The sequence below is a fragment of the Gorilla gorilla genome, chromosome 5 (assembly GCF_029281585.2).
Source record: "Gorilla gorilla gorilla isolate KB3781 chromosome 5, NHGRI_mGorGor1-v2.1_pri, whole genome shotgun sequence".
In the NCBI taxonomy this organism is placed as follows: domain Eukaryota; kingdom Metazoa; phylum Chordata; class Mammalia; order Primates; family Hominidae; genus Gorilla; species Gorilla gorilla.
The window spans coordinates 103625458-103639978 of NC_073229.2; the positions used below are offsets into that span (position 1 = coordinate 103625458).

The window sequence follows — 14521 nt, forward strand, 5'->3', positions numbered from 1 at the left end:
ACTCAAAATAAAAATTTTAAAAACTTCCAATATGAAAAAAAATGAGGATACTATATGGTTAACTACTTCAAAGACTTAACATTATAGGTGACTGATTTTCATGCTCCCAAGTGAGCAGTCATATAATTTACCTCCACGTATAACTCAGAATCCACAGGCTTCGTCCCACTTCTTATTCCTTCTCTTTCTTCTCCCTCTCCACCACCTGTCAATCCCCTTCACATAAGAGAAAACTGCAGTATATAGTTGTATATGTGTGTGTATGCACTGCAATTTCATGTTCTCTCTATATATGTAGTTTTATATACATACTCAGCTATTTATCATATTTATTAATTAGCATTCTGTGCACTTCGTAATTTTAAAATCCATTATGTGGCACATTTTATGCTTCCCTTTAAAAATAATTAAAATGTCAGTTATTTGTTGTTTACGGTAACTGTTCTGAGTCCCCACTCCTACCCTACTTCATGGGTAAGTGGCTCTTAAAAATAGTTTCTGTTTGCTTTGCACTATGAGCTGATCATTATTGGAATCTACATAATAGGATATCTTCTGTGCACGGAAACAGAAGACAATAATTGCAAATTTTGGAGGAAAAAAATAGCCGCTTTTTCTGGCCACTGATGTACAGTGCATATTTAATAAGTCCCCGTCCCTGGGCATGGCACTGGTATAAGGGGCATGGCATATTATATAGAGTAAGTACCACAACATGCCATGTATTAAAAACATCTGATTAATATACTGCAGAAACCTAATTTATGTGTAGTTCTGAGCTTCCTTTGCTCACGCTCACAGCAAGCATTATTGCCATACTTTTTCGTACCTTTGCTTTCCAAACTGCTTGTCAATTTTAAGCAACAGAACCTGACTCAGGGCTTCTGTTTGATACATATATATATAGAAGGTGGCAACTGAGTGCCCTGTGTAGAAGTCATGGGATAGGACTCTTTTCCTCTCTCCACTCAGGAAAGAAATACTTTTAAAAGAGCTGCTATATTCTCAGACTAGTCAGTCAACAGTCTCCCACCCATCCTTTAACAGATTTTTCATTCTGGGGAGTAGGTGCATACCATGTCCAAAAAGATGTACTGTAATTAATCTTCAATAAATAATGTGCATAAATATAATAACAGAAGGCATTGTTCATGTGGCATCTCTTACACAGTGGCCCCAAAAGGTCAGTTTTATATACTATGGCTATTAGTGTCATTTCCAATTTTAGAGAAACAATCAGATAACCAAATAGAGTATTTTCCCAAAATGACTATGATCCGTCAATCAACATGTAGCTCATTAATGTACACAATCTTTTGCATCTTCCTCTTAAATATAAAATCCAAATTTTCCCAAAACAGTACTAAAAATAGTTTTCATTTCCAAGCAAATACCGAACTGCAATAAGCAATTTTAAGAGAGCACATTAAATGCCCAATGAGAAACATCCCAAGAAAGTACAATTAGAAGCTGTAGAAATTGTACCTTAATTCTTCTCTCGGTGTCATCTAACTTTAACTCTGCTGAAACTAGTTTCTTTGCCAAATCATCTCGTTCAGGTAGGTGTCTAGCTTCAGAGATCTCTTTCAGTTTCTGTAAGGAAAATTTTGTCCTAAATAGTTCACTTTCTGTATCTTTTACCCTTTTCTCAGTTGCCCGTTCTTTCTCTTGAGATTTTCTTAAACGTTCTTTGAGTGCTGTAATCTCATTGTTATGACGAAATATAAGTTGTGAGATTTCATTTTCGGCATCTTCAAACTTATTCAGGGCTTTCTCCTGTCTGTACTGAAGCCTTTTCAAAGATTTATTTTCTTTTAGCAGCTCAGCTAACTTGACCTGGAGTTCAGATACTTCATTCTGCAACTCATTGATTTTTAGCAGTCTTGCAGACAGAATCCGTTTTGTAACAAGATCAGTATCTTTCCGAAGTGGCTCTCTATTGAGGCTCTGGGAGCGAAATCCCGCTCGGACTCCCTTTCTGTTTGGTAGACCCTTAGGGCTTGGTTTCCGAGGGGCTAAAAAAGAAACAGGAATAATGTAAAGTGAAAGCTGTACCAAACACAGTGTTATTTGTTCATCCTAACACAAGTGGGTCCGTAACATTCTTTAGTTATTTTTGTCTTTAAGAAAGGATTTTACAATATTTAGTAAAATATCAAGTTTTATTTAGAGCTCTAAATAGGTTTCTATTAAGAAAGGTATGCAATATTTTAAGAAAAATGATATCCCAATAGTTTATACGGAATTATTCTACATAGCTTTAAAAGACAGCAGTATCAGGCTTTAACCATTTTTAACTTTTTAGATAAGATGGCAAGTCAGAATTCAAACATGAGCATTATCAGCATCATCAGCATTAGCATGGTGCATAACAAACACTGGACAAAACATTGTGATATTCAAGTCATTCATGCCAAGATATTTGGGATCATTATTTCAAATGTGAAAATCTATGTTTTCAATTTGCATTTCTCTAATGATCAGTGATGTTGAGCTTTTTTCATATGCTTGTTGGCCATATGTATGTCTTCTTTTGAAAAGTGTCTGTTATGTCCTTTCCTCACTTTTTAATGGGGTACAATGAGATACCGTCGCACATCAGTCAGAATGACTATTATTAAAAAGTAAAAAGAATAACAGGTGCTGGCAAGGTTGTGGAGAAAAAGGATCGCATATACACTGTTGGTAGGAGTGTAAATTAGTTCAACCACTGTGAAGGACAGTGTGGCAATTCCTAAGACCTAAAGTCAGAAATACCATTTGACCCAGCAATTCCATTACTGGGTATATACCCAAAGGAAAAGAAATCATTCTATTTTAAAGACACATGCACATGCATGTTCACTGCAGCACTATTCACAATAGCAAAGACATGGAATCAACCAAAATGCTCACCAGTGATAGACTGGATAAAGAAAATGTGGCACATACACACCATGGAATACTATACAGCCATAAGAAAGAATGAGATCATGTTCTTTGCAGGTTCATGAATGGAACTGGAGGCCATTATCCTTAGCAAACTAACACAGGAACAGAAAACCAGTAACACATGATTTCACTTGTAAGTGGAAGCTAAATGATGAGAACACATAGACATACAGAGGGGAACGAAACACACTGGGGCCTATTGGAGGGTGCAGGGCAAGAGGAGAGAGCAGATCAGGAAAAATACCTAATGGATACTAGGCTTAATGCCTGGGTGATGAAATGATTCATACAACAAACCCCCATAACACACGTTTACCCATGTTATAAACCTGCACATCCTGCACATGTGTCCTTGAACTTAAAACTAAAAAAAAAAAAGAAAAAGAAAAAAGAAAATGTATGTTTTCTCTACATTAATTACAACTTTCTCTATCTGGGGACAGGATGACAGCATATTATACAGCGAGATTTGTGGCTCAAATTTATCACTTTAACTCTCTGGACAATTCAATCAAACCTTTCCAAGTCTATTTACCCAGCCCATAGAAAGAAGACAATGTTATCTACACAACTAGGTTGTTGGGAGACTTAAATGTTCTACATATTCTCTGTTAGTAATAAGAACATTCCACTTATCGGAGATGGAAAACAGAAAACAGAAGTACAGGTGTGTTTCTAAATGCTTCCTCAGAGGATTTCTTTTCTGTGATGTTCAAATCAAAAACACCTAATGTGAGAAGATGAAAACAAAAATCACATCCTAAAAAATATATGAAATATTTAAAGAATACATTTTAAATCACAACATTTCTCAAAAATTTGAAATAATGTTTTTATTTTTACTAAAAGTTCATTAGACTTAAGCCTCAATATTCAGAGCACCGGCCCTTTAAAAGAGGCATTTTGAAAGTCGCTAAGAATAATGATCTTTAATCTACATGGTAACTGCATTTTTTTTCCAAGGAGAAAATGCATTCCAGAGTAAAAAAATGAAGAAACACTAGAAGATCCAACCTTTCCTTCCCCATTTCATCAGCCATGGATACTTGATTCCATTATGTAAACAAGTAAAGAATAACAAGTAATTTTTACAATTTAACATTACAAAGTTTCATTAAAAAGATAAAAGATTTTATAGAAGCTGTTTGGAATGTGTACTGATTTGGGATTCCAGCTCTATAAATGACTGAATACATGAAAGGAAGCAGTAATAAAAAGAAATGAGGGAGTGCTTAATTATTGCAACTTTGAAACTATGCTATCCATTATGGTAGCCACTGCCACATACAGCTATTGAGAAGCTTGACAAGTGGGTAGCCCAAATTGGGATATGCTATAATTGTGAAACACACACTGGATTTTGAGCACTTGATTCAAAAATAAAAATAATGCAAAATATTTCATAATGTTTTATATTATCTGTAGAAATAATACTCATATATTATTAAAATTAATTTCATTTGTTTTTTTTTTAACCTGGTTACTAGAAAATATAAAATTACATTTGTGGCTTCATTTGTGACCTGCATTATATTTCCAATGGGCAGCATTACTTGAGAATATAATTTTAAAGTTGAAATGTCCATCATTTCAGTTTTCTTTCCCAACATATGTAGTTAATGGAATTTTGGTATATATACGCTATTATGGGATATGTACTCAGCTCTTGGAATGACAGAAACTTTATACATAAAAATAATTATATATAAAGATGAATGTCAATTGTTCCAAATATGGTTTTTATGTACAAAATTATACCGCTCATAAAACTTCATAGAAAGAGCAACTTGTTTTATATGAAAAGTTAAAGCCTAATAAGAATCAGGATAAAAATTTTTAGTCAGATAAAAAAGGGTTTCCATAACCAACTTTCTGACATCCTAAAACCCTGAGTATAATTTTTTTTAGCATATTCTATAACTACAAACTGATCATTAACCTGAACTTACAAATATTTCCAGCTTTCATCTACCTTTTTATTTTCATTTTTAAAACTATAAGACAAAATATTTTAAACCATCAAGTGCTAATAAGAGTAAGAAGAAAGATGATTGTTGTATATATCATTCTTCATCTCTCCTTGTTAAGTCACTCCCAAAAAGTGGGTGGAAAATTGCTTTTTCTTCCTTCAGGTGTTAAAAATAATATGACTCATTTTTTTAACGTAGTAAAAATAAATTATGCATCCACCAAAAAAATCAAGATATGTTAATATTATTGAAAAAACAAATGGAATAATATATAATAAATGAACATGTATAACCAAAACTTATTAACTTTTACCATGAATAATTTTGATACTGCATCAATTTTATGCAAAAAAAAGTAAAGTATGCTGAAAATTAAGGAAGGGGAAGGAAGAATATGCTATCAAACACGCAAACCCGAAAATTCGTTTAAAATGCTGTTTGAATCACATTTGTTTTGTCCCTAGGTTAGTCTATACTGATTGCAATTTAGTGTTTACAGAAACGTATCAGTTTGGTCTTGTTACTTGGTCTAAGGCAGACTAATTACCACAGATTTTAATTCAAAGGACAGTGTAAAACAGAAAACGGTACAAGTCAAATTGAAGGCAATAATTGAAATTTTCTGGCTGATGCTGGAACTGTTTTTCACAGCTTTTCTCAATTACCTTCTCAAATAAGGTAAGGCTTACAAAGTTCAGACTCCTTAATTGGGTGGCCTCCTAAGTTGTTTCTGGGGAATGAAGAAAAAAATTAAAGTATTCCTTACCAATACTACCCTAGGTATTTCTTGAGACTAACAGGCATTTTCTAAGGTTCAACCTTAAGATCTGTTTTGTTAGTTCTTAATTATACAGCAACAGTTTAGTAAGAGATCATGCTCTCAACTACAAAATCATAACAAGCTCCTCACTGAGACAGATTTGGAGAAAGAGACCAAAATAACAACAACAACAAAGCATTGTACTTACAAAAAAAGAAAAAGAAAAAGGTTCCCAATTGTTATAAATGGTTAGAAGTATGGAAATCCCTGAGGAGCTAGACTGGGGATCCATGAAAGGGTTTCTTTCAAAAGGAATACATATTCTTTGTAGTTTTTAATAAGCGAATATTATTTTTTGAAGTAAAAATTTATAAAGACAAACTTAATTATGTCCTTGCTTAAACCCTTTCAATGGCTAACTATTCGCCACAAAAACAGAGTCAATACATTAGCACAGGATGCAAGGCATTTCATAATGTGGTCCCTTGTTTCCCTTTTCCACCCACAATTTTACCACTCCCGGCCTTGCAATCTAAACTCTCACCATTTTAAGCTACTGCTGTGCTACTTTTATTAATGGGTACTGTAATTATCTCATTTGCCTTATTTTTCTATGCTGTACTTGTAAACCTTACATATTTTGTTACTAACTACAATGGGGTTTTCTTGACCAGAGATTTATTGAGATGAAGATATTTGTAGAATATTACATAGTCAAATATGTATGAAGGCCTATTTCCATTCTAGTAACATTTTAATAACAAAAATGACTTCTAATGATTAATCCAGTTTCCATTATAACACACTTCAAAAGAAAGCAAATTAGACCAAAGGCCCCAATTCCATTCCTAGGTTTAATTTGAATTTTTACAGTAAATACTGTATTACCTACAGTAAGTAATTTTACTCAATCTATTAAAAAGTCCCTTAACCACTTTATGTCGATGCTTTTTCTACTTTCAAAAAATGAAGATACAAAAAGGTACATATGATTTATAAACTTTTTTGCCTTTACAGTACCTCAGAAACCCCAAGACAAGCATTTATTTAGGAAAAAGAAAAAACAAACTGAGAAGGCTTAGCTATGTTTCCTTCTGTGTATACAGAATGTGTATACTGTATGACTTTGAATATAACAAATTTAATAGTACCATCAAGCAACATTTATATATACTTATAAGTATATAACCTATAAAACGTAAATCAGCCCACTTCCATGTATACAACAACATATATACTAATAAAAGAGTTTCATGCACACACATTTTCCTTAAGCACTCAAAATGAGTCTTCTAGGTCCACCAGACTCTTTTAAAGAATGCTTACCTTGGTGATGTACTTGGCCATCTGAAGTTTGTCTTTTAGGATTTTTTCTCCTAACACTTGCAGGTGAAGAACTGACCAGCGATGATCGGCCAGAAGACTGTGGCGTTTCAAAATCAGATGAGTAAGAATAATGGTGTTTGCCTGCCTTTCTTTCTTGATCAGTACCTGGACTTCCTGCTCTTTCCCCCATTGTTTTGAAAAATGGTCTCTATTCACATAATTTCACAGATTATTTTCTCCAGAGGAGACTACGACAATACTGAAAAACATTTTCACAGTCTTCAGATCCTGATAATATTCACTTCTGTGCAATCTATTTTCTCCACAATGTATTTGTAGACCACAATTCACATTAGCATCCAGAAGATAAAACTTTTTTGCCCTGAAATTAAGGAAGGGGAAAGGAGACTTATCATACAGTCTCTACAGTTTCTACAGTTAATTACAATGAAAGACACTAAAAGCAAAATAATATATAGCTTACAATTTTTAAAAGAGGCTACAGTTTATCTATATTTTCACAGATAAGTTACTTACAGTATTTGGAGAAAATACAGACTGTCATAGCCTAGATAGATAATAAGTACCTGACATAAAACTACTTCTGAATAAATGTTAACTGAAGTTGACTGTTTAATTTTAAGAGTTATACTAGAGGCAAATGCTGAATTTTAACGGACAATAATGATCAAATCACCAGTTTTTTCTTTTTTAGGCAGGGAGGCAGTGGGAGTGGAAGTAGTGGTGATAGTAAAGAACAAACCTGCTAATAAGAATAAATACACTTTGGGAGGCCGAGGCGGGCAGATCATGAGGTCAAGAGACCAACAAGGTGAAACCCCATCTCTACTAAAAATACAAAAATTAGCTGGGCGTGGTGGCACACGCCTGTAGTCCCAGCTACTCAGGAGGCTGAGGCAGGAGAATCGCTCAAACCCAGGAGGCCAAGGTTGCAGTGAGCCGAGATGGTGCCACTGAACTCCAGGCTGGTGACAGAATGAGACTCCATCTCAAAAAAAAACAAAAAAAGAATAAAGAATAAATAAAAATATCCAAGATTGACCACACAAAAAATGTATAACTAAAGTACATTTTTTAAAAACTAAAAGAAAAAATACTTGATGAGAAACATTTGCAAACATGACAAAAAATTGTTATCATCTTCAATACATAAATATATCATCCTTTGAGAAAAATATGAGGTAAAAAAATTAAATGGGCAAAATACATAAGACTCCAAAAAGGCAACATAAATTATTAAAGATTTTTCGAAATAATAACACTCAATGCTGTCAGAGTTGCTATCAGAAAAAGATCCCTAGAGTTTTTCTGGAAAAACACTGGCAAAATGTATTGTCACTTTAATTATGCTTTAACCTTTGATACAATAATTTCTGGACTCCAATAAAATAATGCTAAAATTAGGAGAAAAGTTATGTGCAAATATTTAATGTAGTACAGTACTTTTTTTAATGGAAGCAAATTAAATGCCTAATCATTGAGGAATAATTAAGTATTTTATAAATCCATACAGCAAAATATCATGAAGCTACTGATAATGTTTACAAAAAGTTTGTATTTAAGGAAAATGCTTATACTATTATCATAAAGAAAAAATTCAAATTAGTGCATACAGTATGATCTCAACTACACACATTCATTAAAAAAATACTGAAAATACTATTATCCCTATCTGAATTCAGAAACTGAAAACATTTTCCAAGCAAGGAATACAAGAACACCAAAATAGTGCCTGCCTGACAACATGGATTTTAGATAATTTTATCTCTCCATTAACATATTCCGGTTTTCTAACACAACAAAACTGGATTACTTTTATAATCCAATTTAGAAGAAACAAACATCTCTGATGAAATTAGTATTAAAAGTATCATTCTTCTAGTAATAACATATGAAAGGACATGCCCAAGGCAGCACTATTTATTGTAGCACTATTGTAAGCAGAAAACTAAAACAATAAAATGACCAATAAGAACTGGTCTTACAAACTATAAACATCCACACAATGAAGTATATGTAACACTATGAAGCTATTAAAGGAATGAAGACTATCTCTGTGTATTGCTCATAGTCTGGCATAATCTCTAGGATATACAGAGAAAAGAAAGATGGAAAAAAGCCTGCAGTATGCTACCATTTATCAAGGAAGAAGGGTAACATACATAATTTTTATATTCAAATAATTAAGAAAAATAAAATGGGTTCGCTAGCGTAGGGCTGTCCAACAGAACTTTCAGCCAGGATGGAAATGTTCTATAATCTGTGCTGTTCAAGACGGTGGCTGGCCACATGTGGCTATCAAGCACTTGAGATGTTGCTGGTGTAACTGAAGAACTAATTTTTAATTTTATTTAATTTTAATTAATTTTAATTTAAGAAGCCACATGTGCTGGTAGTTAGCTTACTAAACAACACTGCTACAGGGGAAGGAAGGAAGCAGAGTTTAGGGAAAGGGATAGAAGCTAGGTTTCTTTGTATATAATTTTTGTAGATTTAACATTGGAAATTATGATTTTTAGAAATGAGATTTTTGAAAAGCAATTCCCATAAATCAAAATAAAATTAGATAAATCAATCTACATACATGGTTGGTGGTAAAACCACACAAATTAACCAGTTCAAATGACTTTAAAACACAATAACTTGACTTTATATTCCTAGTGAGACATAATGACCAAAAACATTTTTAAAGCCATTCCAATAATCATATTTTGCTATTCAGATATTTTATTCTCAGACTTATACACATGTACTGTGAAATAAAACAAATGAGTAATTATTATTGGTGCAGCTGGGCACTAGAATTTTCAACATGGAAGAAGTAAATATAAACTAATGTGAGTTTTAAAACTTTGACATTCAAAATTTGAATTATGAGTGTATGAATTTATGCTGGCTTTTATTTATTTAAAAAAAACTTCTTCACTTTGTCCACTGAAAAATCCCAGAAACAAGGAAAAAACTAGGAACATTCCTAGAACCCAGATCTAGTGTCTATATGCCACTTCCCATTGAAAGAACCTGAAGTTCCTTGTGAAATGCCTGATTCCATTTCTGAGGGAGGAAACACACAAAATAAATCTAAGAATATAGCAACCTGGTCATCCTAGAAAGCAAGGATGCTATCAGATACTACTGATGGAGTGTCAGTCAAATGGACTCAGGAGCCAACTTCAAGGAACTACTTGCCAAAGACAAGGCAAATTTGTTATCAATACGAATTATATCAGCAAACGATTTAAACATATCAAAAGTGTTTAAATCCTTGAGTTCATATGATATATTTTACAAAAACCTAATTATTCACCTTTGGAAGATTCTAGGAAACCATCTCATTTAGTTAAAAAATTTATATATAAAAAAAATCACACATGCATCTTGCCTATATTTTTAAAAAGCTATTATCTGAAAATAACAAAATATTAGATGGGGGAAGTATTTCTTTATAGAATTATTCTAGTTAACAAATAAAAAATAAAATATTAAAATGACAGAATTAGACGAGTGACATTTCACAACTCCTAATGAAATAATGAAGCTATATAATGATCATAAATGGCTGTATTGCTACAGAAAAGTAACAGCCAGACACCATGTCTCTGATAGGACACAACAATACTTCTGAAGTAATCTCCCCTCCTCCCCACAAAAATTAAATCTGAATCTACTGAAGCCTCTAAATGTAAATGACACTGAAAGTATGAGAGAGATCGAGGTACAAAGAAGCAATCAGAAAAAATCCAGACTGTAGCAAATTCTACAGGAAAAACTAGATTCTTTAATGAAGAAATTGCAAGCAGAACAAGAGAGAGGAGAGAAGAGGGTATTTATATAATAAGAAAGTCTTAAGAAACAACCACCAAGTGCAATCCATGGACAGTATTTCACTCCTGATTACAATAAATTGTATTAAAAAATTATAATCAAGAAAATTTAAACACTATTTATTGTTATTAGAGACAGAGTTTTGCTCTGTTGCCTAGACTGGAGTGCAGTGGCATGATCATGGCTTACTGCAACCTTGAACTCCTGGGCTCAGGCAATCCTCCCACCTCCTGAGTAGCCAGAACTACAGGCGTGTGCCACCATGCCCGGCCCTGACTACATATTTAATATTAAGGAATTATATTGTTTTAGGTGAGATGTTGATACTGTCTTTTTTTTTTTTTTAAAGAATCTTTATCTTTTAGAGATATATGTTCAAATATTTATAAATAAAATTGTCTGGGGTTCGCTTCAAAATTAACCCAAAGGAAAATGGGTAAGGGTAAAGATTATACAAAATTGACTGTGAGTTGATGATTATGTAAACTGATAGAAGACTTTTGAATTAATTATTCTAATATTTCCAATTCTGTATTTGTTTGATATTTTCTTTAGAAGAAATATTTTAAAAAGCAAAAAAACCCACAACTTTGATTTTACTTCTGATGTGTCTAGCAATCGCAGTCTCTATCAAAATTAGCAACTGTATCTAAAATCAACAATTCCTATGGCAAGTACTAATATTAAAAATATACATAAATCAGCCTGAATCTTTCACTCTGCAATCAAGTGAAAAAATATTTACACATGAAAAAAATTGTCTAGAAAAAAAGGATAATGATAACAGCAAGTAAGTGGCTCTAGCACTCATTAGCTACGTAAATCTGGAGAGTTTCCTCTCAATGTAAGTCTAATTTTTTAAAATGTAAAATGGTAATATTACTAGTAACTACTTTAGAGAATTCTTGTGAGGATTAAATGGGATAATTCAATAACTATTACACAGTAAGAACTTGGTAAATATCAACAACTATATTAGCAATTCAAACACATATGAGATGCTCAGTAAATTATAACTGATGTTCTTTGTCAACAACTTTCAGTTTAAATTCCAATAATATAATTAAAAGTTGGTTATATGGTAAAGATGAAAATTATTTCTGCTTACATTTGCATAGCAGAAGTAGCTTCCTAGGAACTCCCTATCCTATCTAAATCCGAGGGGCCCACCAGCTTTCTATGGCAAAGGGGAAGAATACACACAGTGTTCTCTCCCTGACCCCCTCAAATACATCCACATAGTTCCATAAAAATAAATAAATAAAGGAAATATCCAATGCCCCATTATCCAAGTCCTGCTCCCTGAAACAACCATTTTAATGGCTTATACCTTTATGTGTACGCTATATCTTAAGTTAGCAATTTTAGACTACGAAAGATGAGTATTTAACTCACCCTTCATTTTATATGATTGCAACATGCAACTACATGTTGGTTATGCATGGTTTTTCTCTTAGAATTCCTAATTGTCTTTTTTTCCTATTAAGTGGAAAAAACGTTTCTTATATCACTAATATCTACCAGCTTCTTAATCTACCAATAGCCTGAAGTTCATTCCATTCTTCCTCCTAAAGACATTTTCCTCGAATCTCCTATTCTAATTTAAACCAACTACATTCTAGACCTATTGTACTGCTGTCATTCTGGAATTACTTTCATTGAATTCCTGAGTTAGTGCACTATTTCATTTAGACCATGTCATGTTTATTAGTTTCCATCATCATTTTACTGGTCCACATCCTTAAATAATTTCTTCAGAAAGGGTTTATGGTTTAGGAAGTAAATGTTCTAGGTCCTTGCATGCCTGAGAATGTCGTTATTTTACCTCACACTTGTTACTTTTCATACATTCCAAATTCTAGGTTATTTTCTCTCAGAACTTTGAAGACACTGCTTCACTGTCTTAAACCCTCAGCATTGTTTGTGAGACATGTTATAATCATTCTTTTATTCAAAATATATCAGCATTATTTGTGACACGTTACAGTCACTTTTATTCAAAATATATTTCTTGAGCTCTATGTAGCAGTAATGAACAGAAAGTCAATTAATGAACAGAAAGTAAATTCCCTTAGGGAATTTACACTCTAGTTATACTAAAACAGATTCTCATTCCTTTATAGGTTATCTTTTTCCTTTTTTCGCTCCCTAGGTGCTTTTAGGGCTTTCCCCCTTGTTATACTGAAATTTCACAAGAACATAAATACCAGTGAGCCTTTTTTATTGTGTTGGGACCCTTTCTCCCCCTCTTCCTTTCAATCTGGAAATCTGTATCTTTAAGCACCAGAGGTTTTCTTATATTGTTCTTCAGATAATTAACCTTTTTTTCATTTTCTTTTTGAAATTTCTCCTAGTTAAATAATAAGGTTACTTTTTTCTTCTATTTTCAAAGAGTTTTTTTCAATTTATCTTCTAAACCATCATTTAAAAAATTATGCCAATATCTTCATTTCCAAGAACTCTTTGTTGTTCCGATTTTTAAAATAATTATTCTGTTCTTGCATTACTGAGGTAACATATTTTTTTCTCTGAGAATACTACATAAACATTTTCTGTTTAAAGTCTCTTCTGATCCAAGAATTACCTCTGCTTCATATAGTGTCAGCTTTTCTGTTTCTTTATCTTGGGCTTTTTATTTACGTACTTCTGGTTTTATTCCTTTGAAGATATTTCTGGTTGATCATTTATACTTAAAAAAAAAAAGAGAAAAAAGAAGGAAAGGAAATGAAACCACTCCTAGGAAATCCCCTCGTTTTAGCAGACCAGCTGGACCAATTCCTAGGACCCATCTTTTACACCTGGGCTAAAACAACGTCTATCATAAATATCCTGTTCACAGGAGAAGAAAGGGGAATCATTAGGAGAGTGGTCATAGCCATCTGGGAGAGGCAACACCCTCCTAGGCAAAAAGTCTTGCCAGCCAAACAAAAATTTCCAAATATCAATCCCAACTGGAATAATCACAATCCCAGGGACTGGGCCCAAATGCAGGACCTCAGGAAACTAATAATTAAAGGGATCAAAGAGTCCATTCCTAGGACACAAAATGTCTCAAAGGCATTCGAAATTCAACAAGAAAAAGAGGAAATTCCCTCTGCATTCCTGCAAAGGCTCAGAGATCAAATGAAAAAATAGTCTGGATTAGATCCGGAGGACCCAGTAGGGCCAGGCCTCGTGAAAGTTAACTTTGTAACTAAGAACTGACCTTGCAGGCCAGGGAGTGCAGCTGCAGGTGTGGGGGCGGCAGGAGCCACAAGCCGGAGCAGACAGCCAAGATAACGGTGGACAGTGTGGGAAAGCTAGTGTGAGTAAACCTTTAATAAAAGAACTAATGTCTGTATTACACAAAGGGAGTCACTGGGGACCCCAGGCTCTGTGTGATGCAATACTTAGGAATTATGGGTGTATAGGGATTTATACCCTCACTAAACAAGTATGTGGAAGTTGTGTAATTTGTCAAAGGGTAAACAAAAAGGTGATTAGAAAACAGGCCACAGGAGGAAGGCCTCCCGAACTAAGACCATTTCAAAGCATTCAAGTAAATTTCACAGAAATGCCCAAAGCAGGAAAACTAAAGTATTTGCTGGTAATCATAAATCACCTTTCCGGTGGGGTGGAAGCCTTTCCCCTTCCCAAAAGCCACTGCCAGGAATGTGGTCAAAATAATATTAAAACAAATTTTACGGCT

General features: G+C 33.5%; 1 protein-coding gene across 4 annotated transcripts in view; it reads right to left on the reverse strand.

The window, feature by feature from the left end:
- Window positions 1–14521, reverse strand: part of LCA5 (lebercilin LCA5) — a 52695-nt gene that overhangs the window by 26806 nt on the left and 11368 nt on the right. For all 4 annotated transcript variants that reach the window (XM_004044322.4, XM_055391965.2, XM_063707721.1 and 1 more), the window contains exons 2-3: window positions 6988–7369; window positions 1486–2015 (exon numbers count right to left, since the gene is read on the reverse strand). In XM_004044322.4, coding sequence (XP_004044370.1) covers window positions 1486–2015; window positions 6988–7177 — 720 coding nt within the window. In that variant the 5' untranslated portion in view covers window positions 7178–7369. The remainder of the gene's footprint in view (window positions 1–1485; window positions 2016–6987; window positions 7370–14521) is intronic.